This window comes from Aedes albopictus, chromosome 1, assembly GCF_035046485.1.
Source record: "Aedes albopictus strain Foshan chromosome 1, AalbF5, whole genome shotgun sequence".
Classification (NCBI taxonomy): Eukaryota; Metazoa; Arthropoda; class Insecta; order Diptera; family Culicidae; genus Aedes; species Aedes albopictus.
This window is the reverse complement of record NC_085136.1, coordinates 115,404,614-115,418,180: the sequence shown is the minus strand read 5'-3', so window position 1 is coordinate 115,418,180 and position 13,567 is coordinate 115,404,614. Positions and strand designations below refer to the sequence as shown.

At 41.0% G+C, this 13,567-nt stretch overlaps 2 protein-coding genes across 4 annotated transcripts in view; both read right to left on the bottom strand.

Annotated features, from left to right (window-relative positions):
- Window positions 1–8,446, bottom strand: part of LOC109402241 (uncharacterized) — a 127,799-nt gene extending 119,353 nt beyond the window's left edge. Inside the window, exons 1-2 of one of the 3 annotated variants that reach the window (XR_009996160.1) lie at window positions 8,311–8,446; window positions 7,942–8,031 (exon numbers count right to left, since the gene is read on the bottom strand). The gene's annotated coding sequence lies outside the window, so the exon portion shown is untranslated. Of the gene's footprint in view, window positions 1–3,314; window positions 3,602–7,941; window positions 8,032–8,310 lie in introns of those variants that run through there. The other 2 variants (XM_062845234.1, XR_009996161.1) reach the window with 2 other exon arrangements.
- A 1,608-nt stretch (window positions 8,447–10,054) lies between these two features.
- Window positions 10,055–12,573, bottom strand: LOC134285552 (craniofacial development protein 2-like). Its single transcript, XM_062846574.1, has 2 exons — window positions 10,721–12,573; window positions 10,055–10,469 (listed from the first exon to the last, which is right to left on the bottom strand). Exon 1 carries the CDS (start codon window positions 12,012–12,014, stop codon window positions 10,899–10,901), a length of 1,116 nt encoding a protein of 371 aa, XP_062702558.1. The 5' UTR covers window positions 12,015–12,573; the 3' UTR covers window positions 10,055–10,469; window positions 10,721–10,898.
- Window positions 12,574–13,567: the final 994 nt, after the last annotated feature.

The window sequence follows — 13,567 nt, the reverse complement described above, 5'->3', positions numbered from 1 at the left end:
CAAATTCTTATATTTTCACTCGCAAAATGATAGGTAGACTGAGGCGCGTTGAGGATACGGAGCTAAAATGCGTAACTTACCGATAAATCTGGAACGGCACACAAATTGACGTTCTCGGTCAGCCTTATTTTCGCAATATTTAAGCACACAATTTTCACATGAACGAAACTGTTGATGCATAAAAACTGGCAGTGACAAATGTGGTGCCTAGCTGACTAGTTGTCGAATCGGTCACCATGTTTTAAGTCGACTATAAGTTGTATCTTGGTTATAATTCGATTGCGTATTAAAACCGTTTATATCACGAATGGATGTTTTATATTGGCTCCACCTCTTGCGCTTTTTTGGTTGCAATTTAGTCGTTAATAAGACGATTGGTTCATATTGCATAACTTTCAATATAGTTGCATACAAATTACAGGAACTTATTGATGTCCAAGTGTGTTGCTTGGGTATTGTCAGCTATTAGCAAACTATTTGCAAGAATAATATACTCCAGACTTCTCGAGCACACCGAAGCGAACAACATCCTACTGGACGAGCAGTTTGGGTTCAGGAGTGGACACTCGACGGTCCACATTGGAGTAAATCACATCAAAACCTGATCATAAGTGGAAAAACTCAAAATGAAGTAATTGGGTTTTCCGTTGTGTTTTTGCTAAGTGTAGTTATCGTGTAATCGTTTGACAGCTAAGCAGTGTCCAAATGTTTTGTTTACGCTTATCAGAAGAGGTTAAGTGAAGCTGAAGTTTAGCCGTTTTCTTTGATATGACTCATAGCGCGTGCTAGTTTTGACCGTACAAAGTGAATAAAATTGATAGTCAATCAATTCAACGATGCAGTTTGTTAAAGAAGGTTAATGTTGTTATTCTGTTAGTTTGAAACCCAAACAAATTGGCGTTGAATTTACATATAATATATGAAAATATTGAAAAAAAATATTTGATGGAATCCTTTACCGTACATTCAAAATGAAATAAGTTGATTTTCCGGCTGTTTCCGGAAAATCTGCTTTTAGTGTATGATAAAACTATTGTTCCTCTTTCAAATGCAGAAAGAAAACCTTCCGGATGTTTCCGATTTCAAAAGATGCAACACTTTGAAAAAATCGTGATAATTATATTATTATATGATATTATTTGCCTTAAAACACTATTTGGCCCTCTGAACGTATTTTTGCTGAAAACTAGAATTCAACAGCTTTCAAGCAAAAAAAAAAGAAGTTTAAAATCGGTCAACTGGTTCAAAAGTTGTGATATTTTGAAAAATTTTAGTATCGAAAAATCTTGACTTTTACAATCATAAAATTAGGGTGACCAATTTTATGATTGTAAAAGTCAAGATTTTGAGGAAACAAAAAAAATATGAAAACTATGAAATACGTTTCATTACTAATTTGGGTTGCATTTGGGTTGCAAAAATGCGTCAAAATAATTTTGATCAGTTTTGATGTATAGACTGTTTCAGAAATTATAAATACACTTTGTTTATTAAATTAAATGGACAGTTCTAATGATGTTTACCAACTTTTTTCAGAGAATAGCATATTGTACTCCATGTTTTTATATTTCCTTTCAATTGTCTTGATATTTTAAAGAACAGTCGAGTTCTCCAACAAATAACTTAATTTTTCAAATTTACATTTGCACAAAGGTGTTTTTTAATGATTTCAACATTTTTTATCACTAAATACCAAAAATTATCTAAATTTTTATCACATTCGCTTTCTCAACAAGTTGTCTAAGGGATGCCTTGATCAAAATTTGGAAAAAATCGATAAAGGCATTTCCACAACATTTTTTCGGAGATCAAGTTTCTCATTTTTTAAGGTTTTCTACGGAACATAAGAACTACCATACAGTTTCTTAGTTTTCCTGAACGCATTTAATCTAAACTAACTTATTTTTTCAGCTCATTTGATCCTTCAGATGACAAAGCTTGTCATACCATAAAAACGAATGCAGTAAACAGTAATTAAGACATTCGTTTGCTTAACGTTTGTTGCTATTGGTGTTGTTGAGGAATTTGAAACAAAAATTTTTGTTTTGAGTAGGCCCGTAATGGTGGTTCTTAATCAAATATTCCAGTAAAAATTACTTTTACCAATCGAGAAATGTCTTTTTTATCGATACAGCAATTTTTATTGTGTTTGGAAATTAAATATTTTATCTGTGAGATTTTTTTCTTTTCTACTATGCTACATTTTTTGACCACTTTGTGCAACTTAAAATTTTGATCATCTTGTTTACAGAGCCCTATTTTTTAACTTTTACCAGAAACATCAACAAAATTGGTATTATTTGCTTCGTTAGCGTGTTTACTATAAGAGCTAGAAGAAACTTTTTTGGATATTGTGCTCAAATTGAAATGGCAGGTTATCGTTAGTGTATTTATAATTTCTGAAACAGTCTATATTAGGTGCTCCACTGTGCGGTCCACCAACTGCAGCGGGTAACCAATCAGGTCAAACGCTCAAAGCAGCTATCCAAAACAACGGTAATGGCATTACTGGACATCGAAAAAGCATTTGACAATATGTGGCACGATGGCCTCACACACAAGCTCATGCAACAAGGCTGTCCAACCTACACGTAAAAAAATCCGTGCTGAAAATCGTCAACAAGCAGTCACGAACTCCAGAACGAGCATGATTTTCTCTTACGAAAATACACCATGAATCAAAATCATAGATGCGTGAACTCTATTCCAGAACAGAAACGAACGCCTCTGCCAGTTGCTGGTTCAAAGGCCAAAATCACGAGAACGTGAACTGTGTTCTAATATTGAGAAACTCAGTTCTGTAATTAGAAATTAAATCCACGAGGACAGGACCTCCGTTCATGGCAATAAGAGTTTTGTTCACGGCAGCTGGAGTATGTTCCCAGTACCATGATTATAGTTCACGGTCCGTACAGATGCGCAGGACTCGGTGTATAGACAACTAAAATATTATCCGACTATTAGACACACGTTTCCGGTTTGAAATTAGCTTTAATCACTTTGCGCAGTACTTACAATTGTTAAGAGAACAGCTCATTTTACGAAGGTTGTAGAGTTCTCTTTCATCAAAAACAGAAACAAGTGTGATTCGAAGGGAAATGCAAACAAAGGGCAAAAAAAACTCACTTTGGATCTACGTCAGCATATCTTTTGTAAGAAAATAAAAACCTTTATTTTACTTGACGTCAATCTGGAAGATCCTTTACTCCTAAAATTTATTTTTAGTCATAACACTATGTCGTGAATATCCGTTTCTCCCGGAAGCCAAATGTCCGCGAATGAAGCCAATCTTTCTTCGAATCGAATCTGATTACCGAATCTGCTCCACCAGCACAGAGCGCGACACGAACACGTCCGTTCGTCTCCAAATCCGCCACAAGAAGGCCAACCAAGCCAACAAAGCTGAGCTAGCCTGAAGCTTCGCCTACTTTGTCGATTATTCAGCACATCTGTCAATCCATTGAAAGTGTTATGTCGGCTGTCAGTGCTAGTAAATGCACTGGAACAAATCAGCAATTCCAAACCATGCTTTTGACGTTTGTTTTTTTACGCTTATTTTTATAATTACTATACAATGGGTTCATTCACAAATGTCATAACGCTAAAATTGGTCGTTTTCAACACCCACCCACCCCTTCGTAACACTGTTTATATGGTGAAAATTTTATTTTGTTCGAGCTGTCACACCATGAAGTACACCCACCCACCCCCTCCAGTGTTATGACATTTATGAACAAGCCCAATGAGGTTCTATATACTACACACAGCACGCACAATTTATCAATATACATATGTATAAAATAAAACATAAATAAAGTTTACCGGCACTTGTGCTAGCGTTAACTACCGGATTGGTATTTGTTTTCGAGCATGCGTTATCAATGACAGCGCGCGTGAAGTGAGTTCACGCTATTGGGAATCAAGTCACAAATATGATTATTTGAAATCTTATTTTCGTGAATCGCGTTCTCAAATTTGAACGCGTTACTGAATGAACAGTGTGCTTGGTTAGGCAATATTTGTATTCTCATATTTACAACAGTATATCACGAATACCGTAATCCGGGGTCAAATTGATCACTTTAAAACAACTTTTGCGGATAACATTAGTGCCAATTCAAATATTGCCAAAAGAATTTCTGTAAAATCAGTACCCATTGGATCTCCATGAAACTATGTGACAGAATTTTGTTCAACAAATTTGAACTTTTAGTTAAATTACTTCAAAAATCAATAAATTGAAGATGCCACTTTGGGGTGAAATTGATCAGTATACAATTAAGCATCGGTTAAAAAGACAAATTTCCTTATCCACTCAATTTTGCTCTTCTAAACAGGAATAACGCGTCGAAACTCTTACAACTAGTGAATTTTATACTCAAAATGCAAAATTAAATTTTGAAATTTCTCCCTTAACGCCTAAAGGTAGGCAATTTCCTTTGAAATAGGGAATCGCGCCACTTAGGGGCCCATATAGCCGAGCCGGTAAACGCACGGGTATTCAGCATGACCATGCTGAGGGTGACGGGTTCGATTCCCGGTCGGTCCAGGATCTTTTCGTAAAGGAAATTTCCTTGACTTCCCTGGGCATAGAGTATCTTCGTGCCTGCCACATGATATACACATGCAAAAATGGTCAATGGCGGCAGAGGAAGCTCTCAGTTAATAACTGTGGAAGTGCTCATAGAACACTAAGCTGAGAAGCAGGCTTGGTCCCAGTGAAGACGTTACGCCAAGAAGAGGAGAGGAGCCACTTAGGCGGTGGCTTCTATATTCGTCTGTTTTCCACTATAACTCAGTCAAATTTGAACCAATTAACACAACTTTTAGAATGTGGTGAGATAGGTATAGTATCTACCCGTGTACAACATTTCAAGTCAATTGGTTCAAAATTGACTGAGTTATAGTGGAAAACAGACGAATATAGAAGCCACCGCCCAAGTGGCGCGATACCCTAAGTGATTTCTATTACAATAAATGACTTTTTCGTCAAAATAAGAACTTATTTTAGCTTATTCATATACAGAATAGCTTAATAACTTTCCAACCAAGGCTGCTCAAAAATATTAAAACATAAAATTTACGGGAAGTCCTAGTGGCAATCGATTGTTTAGAAGCAATGATTTCAGCTAAGAGAGAAATGCATTGCAAATTTCGAAAAAAATAAGGTAAAACTGACTAAACTAAGGTAAAACAAATAAAAGTCTAAACTCATCTCTAGACATCTATCAACTAGAAGAGGAAAAAAGTTTGAGATCATTGCGACGCTTAGAAGTTCCCGGTATGCAATTACAATGTAGTACCCAAATGATCAATTTCACCCCGCTGATCAATTTGACCCCGGTTTACGGTACTGTTTTGTCAATCACGTTTAAGAGAAAAGTATCACGAATTCAAAACAGCTGTTGGTTCCGTTTCTCATGATTATTAGTTCACGAATTCTGGAACGGATTTTTAAGCGTGTAGAGATGGATGTTCACAACTGGACCTGCTTGTCACTAGTTGCAGAGATAAATAAAGTGTTATGCTTTAACCAGGTTGACTTTCCTGGACTTTCGCAGCATGATCTGATCTTTGGTTCTTTGGATTTTGACGCGAACCCTACTCCAAGGCTCAGCACGCATCGGGACGGGACTAGGTCAATTTTGATACACAAACACTGCAAAACGCCATTCTCTCTGTACCATGGGGATTATACTACGGAATGGATGATCCCAATGAGCTGGCTAGTTTTTCAACTCCAACGTGAAGCGTATCCACGATGATTTTGTTCCACTTCGTACATGCAAGAGTCACAAATCGTTAAATTCGTGATTTAGCAGCGAAATTCGTAAGGCTGTACTCGAACGCGACTTGGCCTACAAGGACTGGGTCAGGGCACCGAGTACATATAAAGATCAAGCGCGTCGTCTTTATAACAGTTTGAGGAACAAAGCAAATTCTATGATTGCGGCTGCCGGGTTCCACCAAAGACTCTTTGGAAGCGACTTAAAGGCATCGGAGTGGGGAAAGACAAATCGTCAACTGCTTGTGAGTTTTATCCTGATGATGTAAACCGCACGTTTTTGTCAAGCTGTGTTCGAAGCAATGACCTTTCTGAACCGCGGCGATCGACATCATCTTCAAGCTCGTCCTACAGCTTTTCATTCCGTTCAGTGCAGAACTGGGAAGTGATTAACGCCGTTTGTAGTATTAATTCGAATGCTATTGGTATGGATGACTTGCCGATCAAATTTATTAAAAGTATTCTACCTTTGGTTGTGCAACAAATTACCCACATGTTCAACTGTATCATTGAAACATCTGTTTTTCCTTCATGCATGCGAAGGTTCTGCCATTGCGGAAAAAACCTCACGTAAATGCCTTGACGAATCTCAGACCAATCAGTGTTTTATGAGCGTTATCAAGAGCATTCGAAAAGCTTCTAAAACCACAAATGGCATCCTTCATCGCTGAGCAATTTACTTTCAGAACATCAAGCTGGTTTCCGTAAAGGACAGAGCATCCAAACAGCAGCAGTTCGAGTGTACGACGATTTGGCGAAAACTATTGATAGAAGAGGAACTGCCATTTTATTGCTGCTCGATTTTTCCAAGGCATTCGACACAATACCTCATCAAAAATTCTGTTCCAAATAAAAAAAAAGACGCAGACACCGTCTTTAGCCAGAGGCTGCACAGACTGAATTGAAACTTAAACACTAGACAAGGGACACACGGAGCATGCACCAGTGGTGAAGAAACTATTCTCACGAAAAGTTCCATCGCCCGGAGCGAGAATCGAACCCTCACCCAATAGCATTGGTGCGATCAGAAGCTTGGTGACCCTAACCGCACGGCTACGAGGCTCCACAATAGGACAGATCGGTAAAGTACTAGATTTGTAGTAATGAACTGAATTTTAGTATGGTGAGAAGGTCAATTCTCCGTTTCTGCAATGAAACGGTGCAAAAAGCGTGGGTATTATAATTCCTTGCCTAATTTGATGCTGTGTGAGCAAAACTTTGGGCAACAGTGTTGTTGTTTTCTCCATTTCTTGCAACATAAACAACATAGTTATCCAAAGTTTTTCTCAAACAGCATCAAATTAGGCAAGGAATCATGATACCCACGCTTTTTGCACTATTTTTTTTTGCAGAAACGGAAAATTGACCTTCTCACCATACTAAAATTCAGCTCATTACTACAAATCTAGTACTACATCGAACGTGCCCCATTAGAATCACAGTTCAACTTTGCTGCATCAGCCGTTAACCGTAGTGTGGCCAGCAAAAAAAAACACCCGTAGAAGGCCGGCAGGGTACCCGGGTACCCACGAAATGGAAATGATCATATCTCAGCGATTTTTCCACCGGTTTTAAAAGTTTTTGCCTCATTCAACTCAGAAACTCATTATCTATCGAGATCGTATTTGGTTAGACCGTAAACTGATATTTTGGAGATTTTATCCAAATCTCAAAATGTTTAATGACCAATATACAAAACTTATTATTCTGTACCACATATGCAAATTTCATCACTTTAAGTGTTTATGTTTATTTTGAAACTAATTTCAGTGATATCAACCCGCCATCGCAAGCAGTCCAGTTGTGATGGGAAAAGAAAAGTGACGGTGACTCAACAGAACATACACTTGGATCGAAGTCAGCCTATCAAAATCAGCGGTTTGCCTACCACTGATAGTGACAGAGAGCAACTCTGATCACAGGTTAAAATTTAATCATTCTTTGCCGCTACAAAGCACAGATGAGCGGTAGTAACAAAAATCCCCGTCTTATGTTTGGAAATTTAATGGCAAGTTCGAGTTTTTGTTTAAGCTGTCCGAAACCAGTTTAAGTCTCTTTTGAGCACATAAGCAGAGTGGTGAAAATAGGAAAGCAAAATATATCTTTTTATATACCCCTGGAATTACAAAACGATGACGTCATTAAGAAATACTTACGTATATTATGTTTCTCCTGTTCTGTTATAAGTGAAGAGATGCAATGAATAAGTTTTTCACCGTACTCAATCAATTCCACTGCAGAAAAATCTAAGAAATGAAGAAAAACATTTACCAATTATTTTGTCACAATAGGTATGCTACTAAATATTTCAGCTTAATCTGACCAAAAACGTGTGATGCAAATGAAACATTAACAGAAATTAAGGACTGCTTAAACTTGTTTTCACTAAAATCATCACATTTGTATGCCACCAAACCAAAAACCATTTTTGTTGGCTTAGGCCGATGAATACTTATTTGTAATATTGGAATATCTCACTGCTAAACTAAATAGTGCCTAAATCAAAATCAATTGAATCCACCAACCGGTTTTGTTTTCTGCCACGCACCAAACGACCGTTCCTGGAAACAGTTTTCACAAAACTGTTGGCACGCACCCTGCCATATATGGTTGGGGCTATCAAGGGGATTTTCCGTAAGACAGTGAGGTAAGATTTTTGGATTTTTTTTCACTCATGCGAACCCCGCTAAGACAGTATTTATCAACTTTAGTATTCGCGAAATGGCGAATATCAACTGGCTATACAGTCAATCGCAAAATTGAGCGTACACCTATATGGTAATGATGATATTTTTTTTTGTTGTGCGCGTAACGGAATCCAATAATAAAAACCCGATTTAATCCACCTATGGTGAACAGAACCCTTCCTACACTTCTTAATATTTATTTTGTGTGATTATGCCTTTTAGTCATTTTTTGAAACTAATCGGTTTGAAATTGACTTAGTTATAGCGGCAAGTGCCCAAAATAGGTACACTTGCCCAAATGGTACAAGACCCTATGTTAACACTGCTTATACCAACAGGGTTTTTGTAACGTAAAGTACCGATAGCCAAAAAAAAAAACGTGGAAATATTTTTTTTGCACATCCATATCTCAGGAGTTAGTAAACCAAATTTCAATCTTTTTGCGTTATCGGAATCCTACACTATCCTAGAATGGTGTAGCACAGAGAACAGACGTCCGAGCTCATCAAGTGCAGTTGTGTAAAACATTGTAACGGTTGTTTTGAAATAACTGGGAATGTGGCTATTACGCGGCGCTGCCACATTTCAAATCGCGGTACAAATTTGCCGTCGTTTTATCTTTTGGCATTAGTGTCACCAGGTGTGCACCCTAATATAGTCCCACGGAGAGAATGGGTTGGTTTTCCTTGGAAAATAATTATTGTATTGTTGTTCAACTCATTTTTAATTGCAAATGTTGAAACTATTTGTCAACGGGTTGCTCCAAACTTGTTGTTAAATTAGTGGAACGCTTATTGTTATTTGAGCAAATACAACTCATTTTCTGAGTAGGAAAATTTAAAGGTGCGCTTGGGAAATAATTCATGGGTTAGCGCCATCATGGCGTCAAAACGAGTTTTAGGTGGGAAAGTCACCGTCGATGTCGCTACTGTGCATGTTTTTTTCTTTACACATCATTTTTAGGTAATTTTGTTCGAGCACGTTCGTCTGTTCTCTGTGGGTGTAGTGAAAGCCGATTGAAATTTCATGCAGCTTCCGGTAAGAACGAGGCGAATACATTAGTTCCACATTTTTAACTTCTTCCGGTTCCGTTTTGTTCCCAGATTGATTATGTGTACCTTGTTTTTTTAGCGAGTTCTCTAGGAAACTTAACAAGATGGCAACATTCTGTCTTCGGCAAAGTTGTTCAAAACAACCATTTCCTGGTGATGGATTTAATAGTTCCCCACCATATTGCACTAGTGAACATAGCGACTTCCGGTACGACTTTGTGGGATAGAGTACGAGATTGAAGTCAGATAGGAAGGTACGATCTTCGGCAAAGTTGTTCAGGACTACGAGTACGGCTAGGCTCGGAAGAGCATAGTTCCGAATTTTGCCACCACGTGGCGCTAGTGTACATAGGGCGCTGTCCATAAACTACGTAGACTTTTTTCGGCCATCTCAGACCACCCCTCCCCCTGCGTAGACGTTTGTTCATGCACAATTTTCGAAATTTGTATGGAGCGTAGACTTTGGCCGTTTTCGTCCATGATTCTCCATAGCTCTGCGCGGTCGATACTATCGTATGCCGCTTTGAAGTCGATGATCAGGTGGTGCGTTGGGACCTGGTATTCACGGCATTTCTGGAGGATTTGCCGTACGGTAAAGATCTGGTCCGTTGTCGACCGGCCGTCGATGAAGCCGGCTTGATAACTTCCCACGAACTCATTTGTTTTAGGTGACAGACGACAGAAGATGATCTGGGATAGCACTTTGTAGGCAGCATTCAAAATAGTGATCGCCCTGAAGTTCTCACATTCCAAATGGTCGCTTTTCTTGTGAATGGGGCAGATTACCCCTTCCTTCCACTCCTCCGGTAGCTGTTCGGTTTCCCAGATCCTGACTATTAGCCGATGCAGACAGGTGGCCAACTTTTCTGGGCCCATCTTGATGAGTTCAGCTGCGATACCATCCTTACCAGCTGCTTTGTTGGTTTTGAGCTGGTGAATGGCATCCTTAAGGGCGAACGGGACGGTCGTGTAAATATCCGCCATTGCTCGGTTGCTACTAAGATGGTAATCTCAGATTCTACTTAATATTTTGCAACAAAAACCTATCATTGTGTATGCTCACTTGCAGTGCATATGCTGATTGGTTTTCAGCGTCTTCAGTGCGATAGAACTCGAGATCACCATCTTCAAAACCGCGAGGCAAATTGTTTGAAAGAGAAGCAAGATAGCAAAAATAACATGGCGTCCCGTTTCACCTTAACTTCCCTCAGCGTGGGAGTTGGTTCATTTCCGTCCTCCGCTGCTCTGGCGTCGTCGTTCCTTCCGTTGCCATGGGCTCCCGTGCCTACGTTCTCCACGCCGTTCAGGTGCTGATCGAAGTGCTGCTTCCACCTTTCGATCACCTCACGTCCGTCCGCCAAGAGGCCTCCATCTTTATCCCTGCATTTTTTGGGCTCGCGGCACGAAGCCGTTGCGGGATGCGTTGAGCTTCTGATAGAACTTCCGTGTTTCTTGGGAACGGCACCGCAGTTCCATTTCTTCACACTCCGCTTCTTCCAGGCGGCGCTTTTTCTCCCGAAAGAGGCGGGTCTGCTGTTTCCGCTTCTGTTTGTAACGTTCCACGTTCTGTCGAGTCGCTTGCTGCAGCATTACCGCCCTCGCTGCGTTCTTCTCCTCCAAAACCGTTCTGCACTCTTCGTCGAACCATTCGTTCCGTCGATTCCGTTCCACGTACCCGATGGTGCTCTCTGCTGCGTCGTTGATGGCTGCTTTCATTGTACTCCAGCAGTCCTCTAGAGGGGCCTCATCGAGCTCGCCCTCGTCTGGCAACGCGGCTTCGAGATTCTGCGCGTATGCTGAGGCGACATCCGGTTGCTTCGGTCGCTCTAGGTTGTACCGTGGCGGTCGCCGGTACCGTACATTGTTGATGACGGAGAGTTTTGGGCGCAGTTTGACCATCACCAGATAGTGGTCGGAGTTGATGTTGGCGCCACGATAGGTCCTGACGTCGATAATGTCGGAGAAGTGCCGTCCGTCAATCAGAACGTGGTCGAATTGAGATTCCGTCTGCTGTGGTGATCTCCAGGTGTAACGATAAGGGAGGCTGTGTTGGAAAAAGGTGCTACGTATGGCCATATTTTTGGAGGCGACGAAATCAATGAGTCGTAGGCCGTTTTCGTTCGTTTGCTGGTGGGCGCTGAACTTACCAATCGTCGGTCTGAATTCCTCCTTCTGGCCTACCTGAGCGTTCAAATCTCCTATGATGATCTTGACGTCGTGGCTTGGGTAGCGGTCGTACTCGCGTTCGAGCTGCGCGTAAAATGCGTACTTGTCATCATCAGTACTTCCGGAGTGTGGGCTGTGCACGTTTATTATGCTGAAGTTGAAGAATCGGCCCTTGATCCTCAACCTGCACATTCTTTCGTCGATTGGCCACCAACCGATCACGCGCCTCTGCATATCACCCATCACGATGAAAGCTGTTCCCAGCTCGCGTGTGTTGCCGCAGCTCTGGTAGATGGTATGATTACCTCTAAACGTTCGCACCATGGATCCTGTCCAACACACCTCCTGCAGCGCTACGATGCCGAACCCGCGGTCCTTCAGTAGATCGGCGAGTATGCGGGTGCTCCCAATTAAAATTGAGAGATCGGCAGTTCCACGTACCGAGTTTCCAATCGCAAGTCGTTTTTGTTCGCTGGGGTCGTTGCCGTTGGTCTCGGTTCGTATTATTCTGTTGCTGATTTTTCGTTACAATGGTTTTTTACGGCTGGCTCGTAGGGCCTGACACCAACCCCCTACTTTCCGGAGGACCATAGTGCACAGTTGAGCTTAGAGTCCTTCCCTGGCACTCGGACGTAGATCAGCCGCCCCTAACATGGGGATTAGACGCTGTTGTGAGCCGCTCCTCCTGGAGAACAGACGCTCAGGTTTGCCGAAGCAAACCCCCCCTTCCCTGTCAGCCTACGACCAAAGTTCCCACCGGGGTTGGTTACCCGATCTTCCCTAAAGTTACTCATAGTTTCCGGCCGGTACCGCGTGGAGGTAGGGATAGGAGTTGCTGGGCAGAGGCTAGTGGATCACAATGGGATCTGAATTGCGCAGCATACCCAGCTTTTTCCGTGAGAATGCCCAGAAGGCATCCAATGAGAACGGAGAGGCGATCGATTCTGCGCTGTGGTAACGATAGACGTGAAAAACGCGTTTAACAGTGCAAGCTGGGAGGCTATCGCCGTGGCGCTGCACAGCATGTGGGTTCCCGATTATCTGTGCCAGATTTTACGGAGCTACTTTCAGAACAGGGTACTGGTGTATAAGACCAACGAAGGGCAGAGTTCTGTAGAAGTAACGGCAGGTGTTCCACAAGGGTCCATACTCGGCCCAACGCTCTGGAATGCCATGTACAACGGCGTACTGTCGTTAAAACTTGCTAAAGGAGTCGTCATTGTGGGTTTCGCAGACGACGTCGTGTTGACGATAATGGGGGAGACGCTTGAATAAGTGGAAATGCTGGCGACGGAATCAATGGTCACTGTTGAAAGATGGATGATTGGAGTTAAGCTTCAGATTGCCCATCACAAATCGCGGCTGATGGAGGTTGGGAGGAAAAAAACAAAAACATTGCATTGCATAGATAATAATTTATATCATCAAATATATATAATATATATTATATGTATGTTTTAATTTTTATGATCAATGTTATTTTGTATCTACATTGCATGATCTATAATGCATTGATTGAGTGAATATTTTTCAGTGTGTTTCGTTCCAACATAACCTTATATGTTTTTTTTTATCCGTATTAACGAGATTTTTAGTCCTAGGCTAGTTCATCTCGGGACCTACGCTTTACTTCCCTTTCGAAGGAAGAACTCACATGCGAGTTTGTCGGGAGTGGGATTCGATCCCAGGTCCTCGGCGTGATAGTCAAGTGTTCTAACCATCACACCAGGTCCGCTCCACGACCTTATATGTGCTTATATATAGCCTCAAAAGCCTCTCGTCAACCAATGAAACTTTATGGATGTATCATCTTTAAAAAATCCAACATTTATCTGGACTTACATTTGAAAAGAGTGTACCGTTAACTTGGGTGTAGT